This window comes from Tripterygium wilfordii, chromosome 17, assembly GCF_013401445.1.
Source record: "Tripterygium wilfordii isolate XIE 37 chromosome 17, ASM1340144v1, whole genome shotgun sequence".
NCBI classification, from domain to species: Eukaryota; Viridiplantae; Streptophyta; class Magnoliopsida; order Celastrales; family Celastraceae; genus Tripterygium; species Tripterygium wilfordii.
In genome coordinates this window covers 2,911,506-2,926,087 of record NC_052248.1, presented here as the reverse complement: position 1 = coordinate 2,926,087, position 14,582 = coordinate 2,911,506, and the positions used below count along the sequence as shown (strand labels likewise).

Here is a 14,582-nt window from a genome sequence, read left to right as displayed (position 1 = left end):
AAGGAAAAAAAAACTGATGATGAACAAAGCCTAATCAATAGCTACATATGACCTGAAGGTGCCATTCTAATCATTAGTTGCAAGGTACTTATTGCCCTTCAAATCCCTGAAGGTGCCAAACTACTGCTGATAAGTAAAACAAAGCCATGAGATAAACATGTGTTGAGAAACAATTCAAGAAGTCAATACAACAAAATATACCAGGTCCTCTTGTCCACTTTTCAACTGCAGTAATTCACACAGAAAACAAAAGACAAGATGATTTTTGCATATAATTATACATTTGTGTATATACTACTGCATGCCAGATACCAATGCTGAACCATTGCAATTGCAATTGACATGTCTGACATAGCCATTTGTTGTTGTCTAAGAACCCTATGAAATGGGGGGCTACGTCTGGTGGTTCAATCTACACATATAATGCAATTAAATCATTAATTGAAATATGCAATGGATGACTGCAACACAGTGAGATATGTCCAAATCAACACAGTGAGACATGTCTAAGTCACTACATCTAGAGTTTGCAATAAGCACCATAAATAAATCATTAAAATTGGTGTTCCTTATTATTCTTTGCAATGCTTTTCTTTTCTTCTACCTTGGTTGGTTCCCTAAAAGCAAGTTCATATTATGACTTTTCTGAATCCAGTTCATGAATTATTGTTAGAGGCCACGGCTTCCAATAACAATAGTCTTTCCTTTTTAACTAGACTCATACCAAACTCATAAGATTTTGCTCTTTTATGCAATGTTTATCAAAGCATTAGCCATCAAAAGCTCAAGTCAGGGAAAGTAAGCATCTTATCCTTACAACAAGCTTAAATTAACCACTTTTCTACAGCAAAACTGCAAAAGCCAGTATTGCCTACAAGGAAGAAGATAAGCAAAATGAGTTTGTAATACTTAATACAGCCATTTCTGTTTATATAAATTAAACACATACAACATTACCATAACAAAAACTGATGAGAGAATATTTCAACAAGACTCTAATTACAGGTTCCGATTTCTTATACGAACGATAGGACATGCATCCTCTCGTCTTCCATTGATTTGAACAAGACTCTCTGTATAATTTACAACTTGTGTTCTATATTTAGCGCCATGGAGTAGAAGATTCTTCACCTGCTGGGTAGAGGAGTCATACAAGACCAGCTGGTTGCCTGAATCTTTAAAACACAATTCACCACTCTTCCAAAATCCTATAGGATCTTTTACTCCGGAAATGGGAGCAATTCTAGCTCGTTTCACCCAAGACTCTTTCACTCCAGGTTCATTCATAACCCATATATCAAAGCATCTTACCGGATTATTATGCCACGGGTAAACAACAGCAAGAATAGATGCATCAAGAATTGCAAACTTGATAAAGTGAGTACGTAGACAAACACCAAAATCCGGCAGCTGCATAATCTCAAACACTTCATCAGCCATGTCAAAGGACATGATCCAATCACCATTCTTGCAAGTTATTAACCAGTAACAAACTCCATGAATGTAATAAGGGTCAAAACAAAAACTAAATTCCTCGGTAGGAAGGACACTAGTAGGGATATCTCTCCAGGACTCACTCGTAAGTGAGTATAACTCTGCTCGATATACCATCCTTGCCCCATCTGAAGAACAAGCAAACGCAATCACCTTGTAGTCGTTATTCTTGGTATCAAAACCAAATCCAACCTCCTCAAGGCCCGTAATTCCCATTCCAGGCCAAGGCAGAAGGTCTGGCAGAAGGTCAGGCAGAAGCTTGAATTCTCTAATTGCTGGATTCCAAAGTGCAATCTTACCATGAATTCCATATTCCACTAGACAAAGTAAGCCATGAAAGGGGCCCAAGATTTTAGGGTTGCGCAGATATTCCCCGTAAAATGGAACATAAATGCTTTCTGCGATCCCGATCACCTCGCTACCATCGTCATTGACAGTTGAAGATAGAAAGGAGAAGCAGTCCTCTCCATTGGCACTATGCTTCAAAAGAACGCTGGTGTTGGATTTACTGAGAGTTGCCCGCTTGTGATAGTGCTTGGTGATAAAATCAGGGTTCCTGAAAAGATCACGCCATGCTTTACAAACAGCTTTGAATCTCATCAAAGACTTCACTGGAAGATAACTGAGTATATCTATCAACAAATCTTCAGGGATCTCTTTCATCTTCATCTCCGCCATTGCAGCTCTCGATCAGTAGCTTGACTTGAGATTCAGAGTGATGAAAAGGGAAAAATTGAACTGTTAACTCCTTATCTTCGATTCTGTTAAATCCTTAGATCTTCGATTTAATAGAAATGGGCCCACGCACGTTATAGTGTATGGGCTGAAGTTTTCAATTTTTAGCCCACTTGCTCTGACTGGCCCATCTAATTGAAGCCCATTTGATAATTCCAAAATGCCCTTGAATTCTCCTTAATCAGTTCTTCGGAGTTCATATCAATCGATTGAATGGCGTCTTTGCTTGAAATTGATCGGTATAATTGGATTCCGCTCTCTGTGACCAGTCTATGCGAGTGCCCTTGTCGTTCCTTGTCGAAGAAAGGGCGATGCTTTAAGCTCAACCTTGGGATTGTCTTCGATGTATCCAAAGGCATCTATCGGGTACGCTCCAATGGCATTCTGGCGAAACGTCGATTCATCATGGCTGTGGCCAGAGCTGAGCTGAGTCGGACCGGCTTGGCGAGGATAGCGCCAGAGAGGTGCTTTAAACTGTTACTTTAAAACGTCCATTTTCACATTGAACATGCTGATTGATACTCGTTAATGTAGATAGCCTAATTTCGCTTGAGTTGTGTGACATGCATCTATATTTCCATGCTGTGACTGGAGGAACTTCAGTATGGTAGAGTGAAGTGTAGTGTTGGTGAATTGGAGGGTAATTCTGAGCTTGATGTGTTGACTAGCTTTACGATTTGGGCGCTTGTGAGGGTTTTGGAATGAAAATGGAGAACTGTAGCTGCGACACAGTGTAATACAGCAACGTCTATGAACTTGGTGTCTGGTAAATTTGCTTTGGTATTTTAATTTGTAAGAACCATGACTTAAAGTGGTGATTTTTCGGTCATTCCTGGCAAACGAGATAAACAAAAATGTAATGCGATTGTGTTTTTAGGTTAGTTTGAAATTTGTGTTACAGTATGATTTGATACAGTATATTGGAAAAGGTTTTAAAAAAAAATCTTCATGCTGTTTGAAAATATATGGGATTTTTGTTGATGAATTGGTATTAAAACCTCAGTAATTGATGGAGAAAGTTTACAGCTTGGTAAGTTCAATTGAATTCGTTTTAATTTTCTTTTTGAGAGACAAGAAAGGAATTCGTTAGGTTTATATATTGTTATTGGTAGATTCATAATGTGATAGGACTGTATTTTATTTTGTTTCTTCATTTCGTTTATTTTTAAGAGTATGAGTGGATTGTTATATGGGATAACAATGTTGTTGCAGGATGTCTTCAAGGGTCAGCAGAAAATGAGTCAGTTGAGGAAGAGAATTGTTTTTGGACTTGGCATTGGAATATCTGTTGGGGGTGTGCTATTGGCTGGAGGATGGGTTTTCACATTTTTCCTGGCAGCTGCTGTTTTTGTTGGTTCACGAGAATATTTTGAGTTGGTTAGAAGTGGTGGAATCACTAAAGGAATGACTCCACCTCCTAGATATGTGTCACGCGTTTGCTCTGTTATATGTCCTCTAATGCCCACACTTACTTTGTAAGATTGGTAAACATGCCTTAATTTTTTACGTGAACCATTTTGAAAATTTTGCTTCCATTTGTTTTGTTGATTTTAACTTTATCTAGTCGTTTACATAGACTCGCCCCCCCCCCCTCACCCCCATCTTTTTGCTGATTTAAATCTAACAATTTGAATCTGGAGTAATCTAACAATTTGAATCTGGAGATACTCGTATAGTCGTATCATTAATTGATTTCCATTTCTTCATGGATAAGAGAATCGACTGAGCTGCCAATTATGTTGGATGAGAATTTGTGCAACCTTTTGTATTTTTTGTGATTTCTTTCCCCAATCATTTACCTTAACCTTACAATGATATAAACTATTTCTTGATACTCTATATAGAACATATTTTTCAGAACGTTCCCTGGTCCTGCAGGCAGTCATAATTACTTACTAATAATCTAATATAGACATGTTTAACGTTGGTTTAACTTTGTATCATTTCTCTCCTCTCTAAAGATAGTAAATCATGGTTGCTTTTATGCATGCCAGCATGTGTACTTATATGTGGGGGTTTCCTGAAAACCACCAAAAACACATTCTAGTGGGATTTTATCTGTGTCTAAAGCTTATAATCAAATCTTATTCCACTTTTCATGCATCATTTATTTTTGAATTTTGAATTGTCTCAGTATCCTTTTTTCTTTTGTCTCATTATTATGCCATTCTCTTTTTTTCTTCTTCTTGCATTTCAATTATAATGGACCCACTTAATTCATATTCATTAAATAGCAATTTCTATGTTGAATATCGGAAAAAAATTTCTCGTTTTTGCTTATCTTCTATCTTCTTCTCTCTTTCTCGACGATCCATATTTGGTATAATCAGAAATCATTTTATTATTTAGATATCCACAATGGTCCTGCAGGCAGTCATAATTACTTACTGATAAAGTAATAATCTAATATAGACATGTTTAATGTTGATTTAACTTTGTATCAGTTCTCTCCTCTCTAAAGATCATAAATCATGGTTACTTTTATGCATGCCAGCATGCGTACTTATATGTGGGGCTTTCCTGAAAACCACCAAACACACATTCTAGTAGGATTTTATCTGTGTCTAAAGCTTACAATCAAATCTTATTCCACTTTTCATGCATCATTTTATTTTGAATTTTGAATTGTCTCAGTATTGGAGCACTTTCAACACTGATTGTATCCTTTACTTGGTCTGCCAAATTATTCTGAAGCATAATTTTCTATTTAGTTGTACTTCCATGAAGCAGTCGTGCTAATGAATATGAATTCAGAAAATACGGTTAGTTGGTGACAGATGTTGGTTCTGCCAATTGCATGAACAGGTATTATGGTCAAATAGATGTTTCAGTGACGTCAGCTGCTTTTGTTGTTGCAATGCCACTGCTTCCGCAGAGAGGAAATCCAAGATTCGCCCAGCTTAGCAGTACCATGTTTGGACTATTTTATTGTGGCTATCTTCCTTGTTTGTGGGTTAAGCATGTGGTTTAGCAACTCCGGCTTTAAACACTAGTAAGATGTTGCCTTTCATTGATTCTTATCTGATGTTAAATTGGATTTTTTAAAGTCTTTTCAAATTAGATACTGATACATTATGGCTTCTATAACCTCAATAACTTCCACTGCATTAAAAGCAGTTTTTTGTGGGCCTCTTGGTTTTTAATAATTTGGGACCTTCAAATAGGAGAGAAAACTGTGGAAATTGTGTTTTCACACCAATATATGGTTGATGTTGTACTCCACCACATGTGGATTGGTTCTTCTTGTTTATATTCTTTCCCCACTCTTTCCCACCATGAACTCTTTTTCCATCTGTCCCATGATTAATTCTCTGGTGGTTTCTAAGATGCTCGCAAATTATGAGTGGAGAGTTGCAGGTGCAAGATTGTGATAGCAAGGAGATGAAAGAAGATAGTGGTTTACACTTCTACATAAATATAAACTAGAAAAAAGAATGAGAGAAGCATTTTCCTGTGAAAATCCACTTCTTTCCCTGTAATTTTTTGTGCCGATTTGTGAAGCTGATTTTGTTGATTTTTCATCCATTTTCCTTGAAGTTTCACATGTTTCACTTATTTATTCATGTTGGCAGGAATAGGAGGAGCATGGCCCATCCTTCTTGGTGGCCAAACACATTGGACTTTGGGTCTTGTGGCTACCTTGATTTCTTTCAGCAGCATAATTGCGGCAGATACGTGTGCTTTCATAAGTGGAAAGGTACGCCTTTTTGAATCGGTCGGCAGGACCTTTTAGCTTTTTCTTCAAATTATTATGTATTATATATTAATTACTGTTGCCTTCCAATGACTTTTTGTCACTCCTATTGAGATGTAAATGTCTGTCATCTGTAAAATTATTGTTGTTGATGTTGTTGTTTTTTCCCTTTCCCTGTGGAAAGGCACTTGCAACTCCTTTTAAATGTGAAAGATATCTTCTGAGATTTGATTGTGGCTAGTGATGTTACTCAAACTAAGTTTCTCCCAATGTTGTAACTTGTTCTTTGTATGAATGGATAATTGAGGAGCTTTAGTATAATTGTGTCTATAAGGTACTCTAAGTTGCCAATAAAGTCCATTGTTGCATATTGTTGTCAATAATATTGTCTTGGTTGATGAGAGCACATCATAATTTAATTTAAATTTAAAAAAGTGGATGTTTGCTGTACATTTTCGGGGTTGTTTTAGACTAAACCGGGCTTTGGTTGGGAAATGCAGGTATTTGAAGATACAGATAGCTTCAATTGAAAATAAGGTGGTGGCAGAAAATCATCTAAGGTAGTCTTTAAATGTACAATGTAGAGATATGAATGACCTTGTGAGGAGAGTTGCAAAAACCCAAGTGGGATAAAGCATGGATAGAAGTAATAAAGAGAGCTATGAAAGCTAAAGGATTGATGGACAGTGTAACCTTTACAGGATCAAGGGATGAAAGAATCCAGGGTATGAAGGCTTGATTAGCTGTATTTTGTGGATTGCTAGCTTTCCAATCTTTATGTTTTTGGCTACTTGAAATTTTATCTTTTTGCATCTGATTGTTTGAATAAAGTGTGTATGATAGTTCTCTTTACTTAAAAATTTGCTGGGATCTAATTTGTAGAAAAAATTATGAGATAGTTTCTCTGTTCAAATGCAGGCATTTGGTAGAACTCCACTTACTAGTATCAGTCCAAAGAAGACATGGGAGGGGACTATTGTTGGCTTGGGTGGTTGTATAGCTTCTGTCATCCTATCAAAGATTTTTAGCTGGCCAGCATCATTGCTGAGGTATTTAATCTTCCTCTATTTTATTATGGAGTAAAGCAAAATAATTTGGACATTAGATAACTAATACTCTCTCTTATGCACACACATCCGGTGGGTTGAAATTTAAGTTAGAAACGTAATGGAAAGCATCATTCTATGAATAAGATGGCCATTTCAATACTCTTGTTTCCTTGTTGGTGCTTAGCCTACCAGTTAAATGTTGCAAATAACATAGCATGCTTGTATTTCATTAGTGTGTGAAATAACCCGGAATGATGGGATACTTTGATCATTGAGGACAAGATGTAGCTATTGGCATTTCATTATTTTATATCTTCTTTCTTCTCAAAATTAATTAAAAATTCAAATCTTACATCTAGAGCATGAGCAACTACACCCTTGCATGTGTGTGTTTCTGGGGGTGTGTTTTCTGGGGGTGTGTAGAAAGAGATGTTGCGAAGTTCGTGCATGCTTTCATTTGGACAACTACTTGCTATGATTCTGCAGTGGAAATGCCAGAAGTCCAAGAACTCGCCTAACTTTAGAAAGAGATGTTGCGAAGCTCGTGCATGCTTTCATTAGGACAACTACTTGCTATGATTCTGCAGTGGAAATGCCAGAAGTCCAAGAACTCGCCTAACTTATGAATGCTTACAGAGCCAAAAATTTGCCTTTTGGTGTAGTTATTTCTTGTATCAGTTTGTTGAGGCAGATATTTTTCTGTTTCTCTGAATAAAGACTATCCATTTTTCACTGTAAAATGAATGATCCACTCAAATAGTCAAATGAATATAGCATGATACTTTACAATTAGGTCTTGTTCCTTCAGCTGATACTGAGATCAGAACTTGATTGTTGCTTCAAACTTCAAATTGAGTTGCTGGGGAATAGATTTTGAAAATTTCAATTCTTGAATTTGCATTAAGGGATGGGAAGAATCTATTCTATTGCTTTTTATTCTTCACTTATGCCATTAGGTAAGAGCTTTGTCTATGTTACTTCAGAATTTATATGAATGTGCATCTAACATTTACTCTCTGATGGTTGCTAGTGCCTAGTGCAATAGCTTTTGGAATTCTGAATTTCTTTGGGTCAATTTTTGGTGATCTTACGGAGTCGATGATCAAGCGTGATGCAGGTGTCAAGGATTCTGGCTCTCTAATACCTGGACATGGTAAAATACCTTTCTCATGGTTGAATTTATTGAATTTTTTTGATTTCATCTCTTGATTTTCTGAAGTTGATTGTTTAAGGTTGACCAATTCCTTTTACCGACGTAGTACTAGGCCTTGGTTATGTTCTTTCATTTTATTACTGTTACAACCTGTCGCCTGGTTTTACTTCAAGCTCACAATCTGCCTTTTTGCTATTGTGTTCAACCTTTATTGTGTTTCATAATCGAAACTGGATTGACTTGTTAAATAGTAACAATAATGCAGTGGATTGTGATTTTTGAAAACCTTCCATACGAATCATTAGTGACCCATGTCTGTTGGTTTGCGGATGATTGCTATTGTCTGGCAATCTGACGTGGACCATGTGGTCCTACCTTGTAGAGGTTCTGCATTCTTGAAATGTGAATATTGTCTATTTGTACAAGCAACTTGTTGGTATGATTGTGAATTTACATTTGGAGGTGGTGATTTTTCCAATGTTTATGTCCAATTCTTGTCTTATTGAGAGTCTATTAATTAAGTCTCATGTCAATAAGATCCACCATTCCTTTTAGTTGACCAAGGAAGCAATGATAGTATTTTTTTGTAAGATATTGTTCGTCATTTGGCATAGCTGTGGGAGCATCTGTGTAATGTGCATACTTCAATGTTTAGACACCATTAATTTGGTCGTCTCATGAATTGATGTAGACATACCTCTAAGTGGGGTCAGGATGTATGCCTAGCATATTTACAAATTTTAACTCCAGTAATATTAGTCTGTGTTTTGCATTGGAACTCTTGGTTACCCCCTTCTTCTCTTATGATAATTTTTTGATGTTCAAATGCTTGCATGCAGGTGGAATATTGGATAGAGTGGATAGTTACATATTCACTGGTGCTCTTGCATACTCCTTTGTTAAGATCATCCGACCTCTCTATGGAGTTTGATACAAAAAACTATTATCAATGGAACTGAAAATACCAGATGGAGAACATTACAGCTTTTTGAAAGTTAACCTGCAAGACACGATAAAAATTGGAATCTTTGTTGGGGAAACAAATGTGTTCTTGCTATCTCACACAACGGGACCTAAGATTGCATTTGCAGCATTGGAAGGCCTCCACAATTATAGCACCTATGCAAGTCTGTAACTGGGGTAATACTTCCTTATACTGTTCTTTTGCAATTTACATAGTTCATTTCGCTGGCAAATCAAACATCACGGAGTTCAGAGGCAAGGTCAATCGCGTTCATCTCCGTGCGACGTCATATACACTATTTATCAAAAAAAATAATAGTAACACAATGCAAGTGGTGCTTTTGAGTGTTAATTCCTGGGCAGTTCAATTTGTAAAGATGTAGAACAGTAGAAGAATTAGAGAATTTTTTTTCCTTATGAGGCCACCCAGTGTTTGTTGGCACGATGACATAGCTGCTTGTTGTACTTGCCAGTCGCCTTTTTATTTGAGGAATTTTGGATTCTCTCTTTATGTCTGAAGACATTACTTGAAACAGAGTACTTTTATAAGATAAATTCTTTGCTTGCAGATCAAAGCCATTGATATTCTGATATGTTGACAATGTTTCTCTTTCTTGAAGTCTGCCCGTCCTCTTCAACTCTTACTATTTTATTGCTTCACGGAGAATAACTCATGAATAATTGTCATTTTCTCCTTGTATCTGTGTTTATACCATGGGACAGGGCAGCATTAATCATTTAAAGCAAGACCTCTGAATGATTGTTGCCACTACGATTGGATCAAAATGCATACCCCTTTTTTGACCTAGTGCAATCACTCCCAACATCTTTTGTTTGTGTTGAATTCAATATTATTAAGTGCTCTCTCTCTCTCTCTATATATATATACACACACACATATATATACATATTAATATATGTGATTACTTGCATGGAGTTTGACCAACTTGAGCTCCAAAATCTCTATGATATCATATTCACAAACTTGAAAGGATTATGGTAATAATTAATGCAACTCCAATAAGGAAGGAGTTTGGATTTAAAAAATAGTTTGTCATTAGTCATAATGCTAATAATTACTATCATATTGGTCGTCATGACATAATGACAATGACCAAATGCCACTAGCCCCTAAATAATGTCTGCCTCTAACACTATATCATTATGATTATGTCACTCATCTATAATTTGTTAACCAATAAACTTTTTTGTTGAATTTCTTATTGAAAAAAAAATTAAAATATGTCAACGTTGGGTTTCATCACCATTATTGGTCAACCTTCTAATTATTGGATGAAGATGTGTGTGTCACATCTCGACCATCCCATGTAATTACAGAAAGAAGTAGATAAGATAATAAATTTTAAAAAAAAAGGCGTCAACAATTATTATTTCTCAAGAGAGGCAACAAGAAGACAATCCCCTTCTCAAACTAGAATTGCTTAACATTTTGTAATTTTCACGTGGTTTTGTTTGTTTTTATCTTCCTTTTTCTTGGTATTATTCATCTTGTCTTGTTATGTAAATCTAATAATGATGGGTGCATGCACTTTCAAGCCCTTTGAGCGGGAAAAAGTTATATATATATAGCCCACGGTATGTATACATGCATGTAGCTTTTGGTTTGGTTTTGTTTTGTTTCTACAAATTATTTATTCATCCTTAATTATTCCTTAATTTTGGCTACTAATGACTTTCCAAACCTTTAATAATCTCTAGAGTTTGGTTGGAATACGTGTTTCTTAATTTATTTTCTTGGGCTATATATCATGTTACTTCTTGTAATCTCTATAAATTATCCTAGCTAGTTTTTCTATATATTTGTGTGTATGTAAAGTATTGAGTGATGCAAGAACACACTAATATATATATATATTATTCCATGTTAATCCTACATGATTGACCAAAATAAAGACATTCAAAGCAAACTTGATCATCCCCCATCTCTGACCAATAAGAGGAATTAGATGACAAGAAAAGGGTAAAGAAAAAAAACACATAACACAAAATTAATAAAAACAGAATTAAAGCATGAATGAGACAAGAAAAGTGGATGGTTTTGGGGTTGACCTTGATGATCGAGATAACCATATCAAAAGAAAGTTGGTAGGTGAATTTTTAGAGTGAAACTATATAAACTCATAAGGTCCCGAGTTCGATTTTTATTAGGAACAATATCCTTTGTGGCCAAGTGTCGGGCTTAGCATCTCATCTTACCCTGTCACCAGGCAAGGAATTTTTGTACTCGCGGGCCTGACAACTCGAGTTTAAGCATATATCGGATGTTTAAAAGGCAAATTTATATACTGTCGTTTTCAGTTTAAAAAAAAAAAAAGGAAAAGAAAACAATTGTGGAGGTGTGGTGCCAGAGAGACTAAAAGGAGAGTCTTGAGAGTGAAGGGAGTGGGAGACCAAAGAAAGGTTATATTATTGTCTGTTACTGGAGGAGAGGGGTGGGGACCTACAAAGAATTTGCTTTTGACAAGATGAGTGCTTACTTTTTATGGTTTTTATTAAAATGATTGAATGAAAAAGAAAATGTGTGGGGATGCAAAGAATGCGTTGTTTCTAAGCTAAATGTCCTATAGAGATAGAAAATGATATAAAGACTACTACTACTACTACTACTACTACTACTATTGCTCATGATATAAATAAATAAATAAATTCTGAAGTGAAATATAAAGAAGTGATGGAGAAGAAGATATGGTAATGGTGGTGGGCAAGCATCTACAAAAGTTGACAGAGGTCACCCCCATGTATCTCATCATCCTCCACCTCACACAATCACAATCTCTTCTTCTTCTTCTTCTTCTTTAATAAAACTTTCCCTTTTTGTTGCTTTTATTATAAACCTTTTGCCTTGGATACTCTCTCAACGTTTTTGGCTTTATAGCCTTTCTTTGGTCCTCCTTATTTTTATGTTATTGTTTTCATTTCATTTTTTGTTTTGGGTATTATTGAATTTGTCTATATATGAGTTAATAATCCATAATAAACAATATGCATATAATATGTGTGTAAGTCTTTTACTTAATATATTTACACACGTATTAGCCAATACTTCATTACTTGGGTTAATTTTTCGAACACTACGAGAGAAAAGAGGTTTTTTGCGACGGAACTTACAATTATACATGTAACACTTGGGCTAATTTAAAATCATCATGAAGGATTTTGAAAATACAAATTCTTACTATATATTTGTATAAGTAGATAGAAAAATTTATTTATTTATCCTGAAAAATGAGCATGACATTATTGTGTTTTTACCCCCTCAAATGGGTTGGAAAGGATATATAGATGTATACATACACTACATCTATAAGCATCAAGAGTTTCCTTTGTTGCTAAGGAAACACATAAAAGAAAAAAAATAATTAATGAACCAAGGAAACATGTATATTCTAACAATTTTAGAGCATTCTTGTAACTTTTTTGGAAGGTATAGATATGCTCTGTCGACTTGATTGCTCTACCAGCTCATCATATATTTGTGGTTCAAAAAGAAGATTTGATGGAGATTGGAGGATTAAAAATGATTTAATAAAAAAAACAAGTTTGAAGAGAAATTAAATTATATACATTTCATTATACCAAAGTGTTTCTTTGGAGGCTTCTCTTCTCTCTTATTTGAAAGTTAAATTTACTTTAAAATGGGTTTTTGTCAAATAATGTAAAACATAGAGTTTTTGAAGTACTTGAAAAGAAAGACAAAAGCTGGCAAAATATGATTTGAGTGCTGTATATGTATGTGTGTATATACATTTACATATATATATAAAACACTACTACTCCTAGGAGCTAGAAGGCTTCACCAAGACAAAAGTTGGTTACCTAAAATTCCTTTTCCATGGGAAGGATAAAGAGTTTTTAATTTCTAAGTTTCAAGAAAAAAAGTGTAGAACTTTTATGGGCTTCCATATCAGGGAGATGCTTCAATTTTCCATGGAATCTGCTTTGAGCTACACTAGTCATGAGGTGACTAAAGGCAGAGGCAATATTGGCACACCCAGCTCCATCCAACAACAAAGCCTTTGAATTTGAACTTGGTTAATGTATATGAGATAGAAAGACAAAGGAATTGAAATGGAATTAAAGCCTCTTTTTCCTCTCTCTCAATTGGACCATATATTGAAGCAGCAAAAGTAGAACCAAAGAAATATCATCTCTCATAGTCTCATGCATACATTACCCCTCAAGAAAAAGCCATATATATATATATATATATATATATACACATACATATATGTATATATACTTTGTCAATTTGGTAAAGTGGTGATACAAAGTCTCACATTGGTTTAAGTAAGAGAATATATATATATATATATATGATCAAGTGGGTTATGTGTTCCTAACCAGACGAGCAATCTAAGCAACTTATCTTTTTTATTGCGCTACATTGAAAGGTACCATACATAGAGGACTAAACATCAAGTGGGGATTAGCATCCACATTTTGTGGAAGGCCATGCAGTTCCAGCTGCTCTTTCATGTGCAACTACTAAATAAAAAAAGACATTTCTTAGGCCCTGACCCCGAATATGACTCTTCAATTGCCTATAGTTGGAAAGCACGTTCATCATAGATAAGGAGAGAAATCCCTTTTGCATGTTTATTTGCATGCTTTGGTTTTCATTTGCAAGTATTAATCTGTTGTACTATCAAATATATACTTTATATCTACATATCATAGGTTGTTTAATTAATTAAGGAATCAACTCTTTACTTAAAACGGTTAGAAAAGAGTTTGTCCTCATTAGAGATAGTGAGTTTGATTTATAGAATTATCATGTGCTTGCATGATGAGTGTTGTTTGCGTGAATTTTGGCCAAGATTGAGTTGAAGGTTACGAAAGTCAAACAGAGGCATAGTCGTCTATCGATCGACCTCGTTTGATGCTATGCATCTCAAGTCAGGGGCGAAGTCGATCGAACGACTAGAAAAGTCGATCGTTCGACATCAGGACATGTCTTTTTAAAATTGTAAAATAAGTAGAATTCTTATTAGGTTTTGAATTAGAAACCCAAAATGAATTAGAGTTTCTTTCTCTTATATTTCATGTAGTCCTATGAGTTAAGGTTGGTGCAACTTTCTATGGATGGTCGAAACAGAGGAGTTTGAGATGTGAGAGTTCAAGAGAAAAGAGATTTGGTTGTTAGTTCTTGAATTTAAGAGCTCATCTTTTTTTCGTAAATCTTCTTCATATTAGTGAAATTTTCGTTGTTCTTCACCCGAGGACATAGGCAAAGTTTATCGAAATTCATTAAATCTTGTATATTTTCTATATTCGAATTTTTTCGTTCAATTCAAAATAGTTTCGATACTATTGCGCTTATCCATGAATTTGTCCGATGTGTAAAAGATAGTGACTACGGTTTTCCATATAAAAGAGACTAATTAATTCCCGTCAACAAGCACAAATCCTATCTCTTCACAAGTTTTCCCCATTTAGAAATAGGAATCTCCAATATAACTCAATGTAGATACTT

The 14,582-nt window shown here is 35.2% G+C and overlaps 1 protein-coding gene and 1 pseudogene across 1 annotated transcript; one reads left to right on the top strand and one right to left on the bottom strand.

The window, feature by feature from the left end:
- Positions 1 to 799: 799 nt before the first annotated feature.
- Positions 800 to 2,236, bottom strand: LOC119982102 (F-box/kelch-repeat protein At3g23880-like). The gene has a single exon (XM_038825302.1). It carries the CDS (start codon positions 2,170 to 2,172, stop codon positions 1,000 to 1,002), a length of 1,173 nt encoding a protein of 390 aa, XP_038681230.1. The 5' UTR covers positions 2,173 to 2,236; the 3' UTR covers positions 800 to 999.
- A 185-nt stretch (positions 2,237 to 2,421) lies between these two features.
- Positions 2,422 to 9,656, top strand: LOC119983200 (annotated as a pseudogene).
- Positions 9,657 to 14,582: the final 4,926 nt, after the last annotated feature.

What these genes read in the sequence shown, in the direction of transcription:
- LOC119982102 (XM_038825302.1), bottom strand. Translation starts at nt 2,172, where the DNA reads ATGGCGGAGATGAAGATGAAAGAGATCCCTGAAGATTTGTTGATAGAT.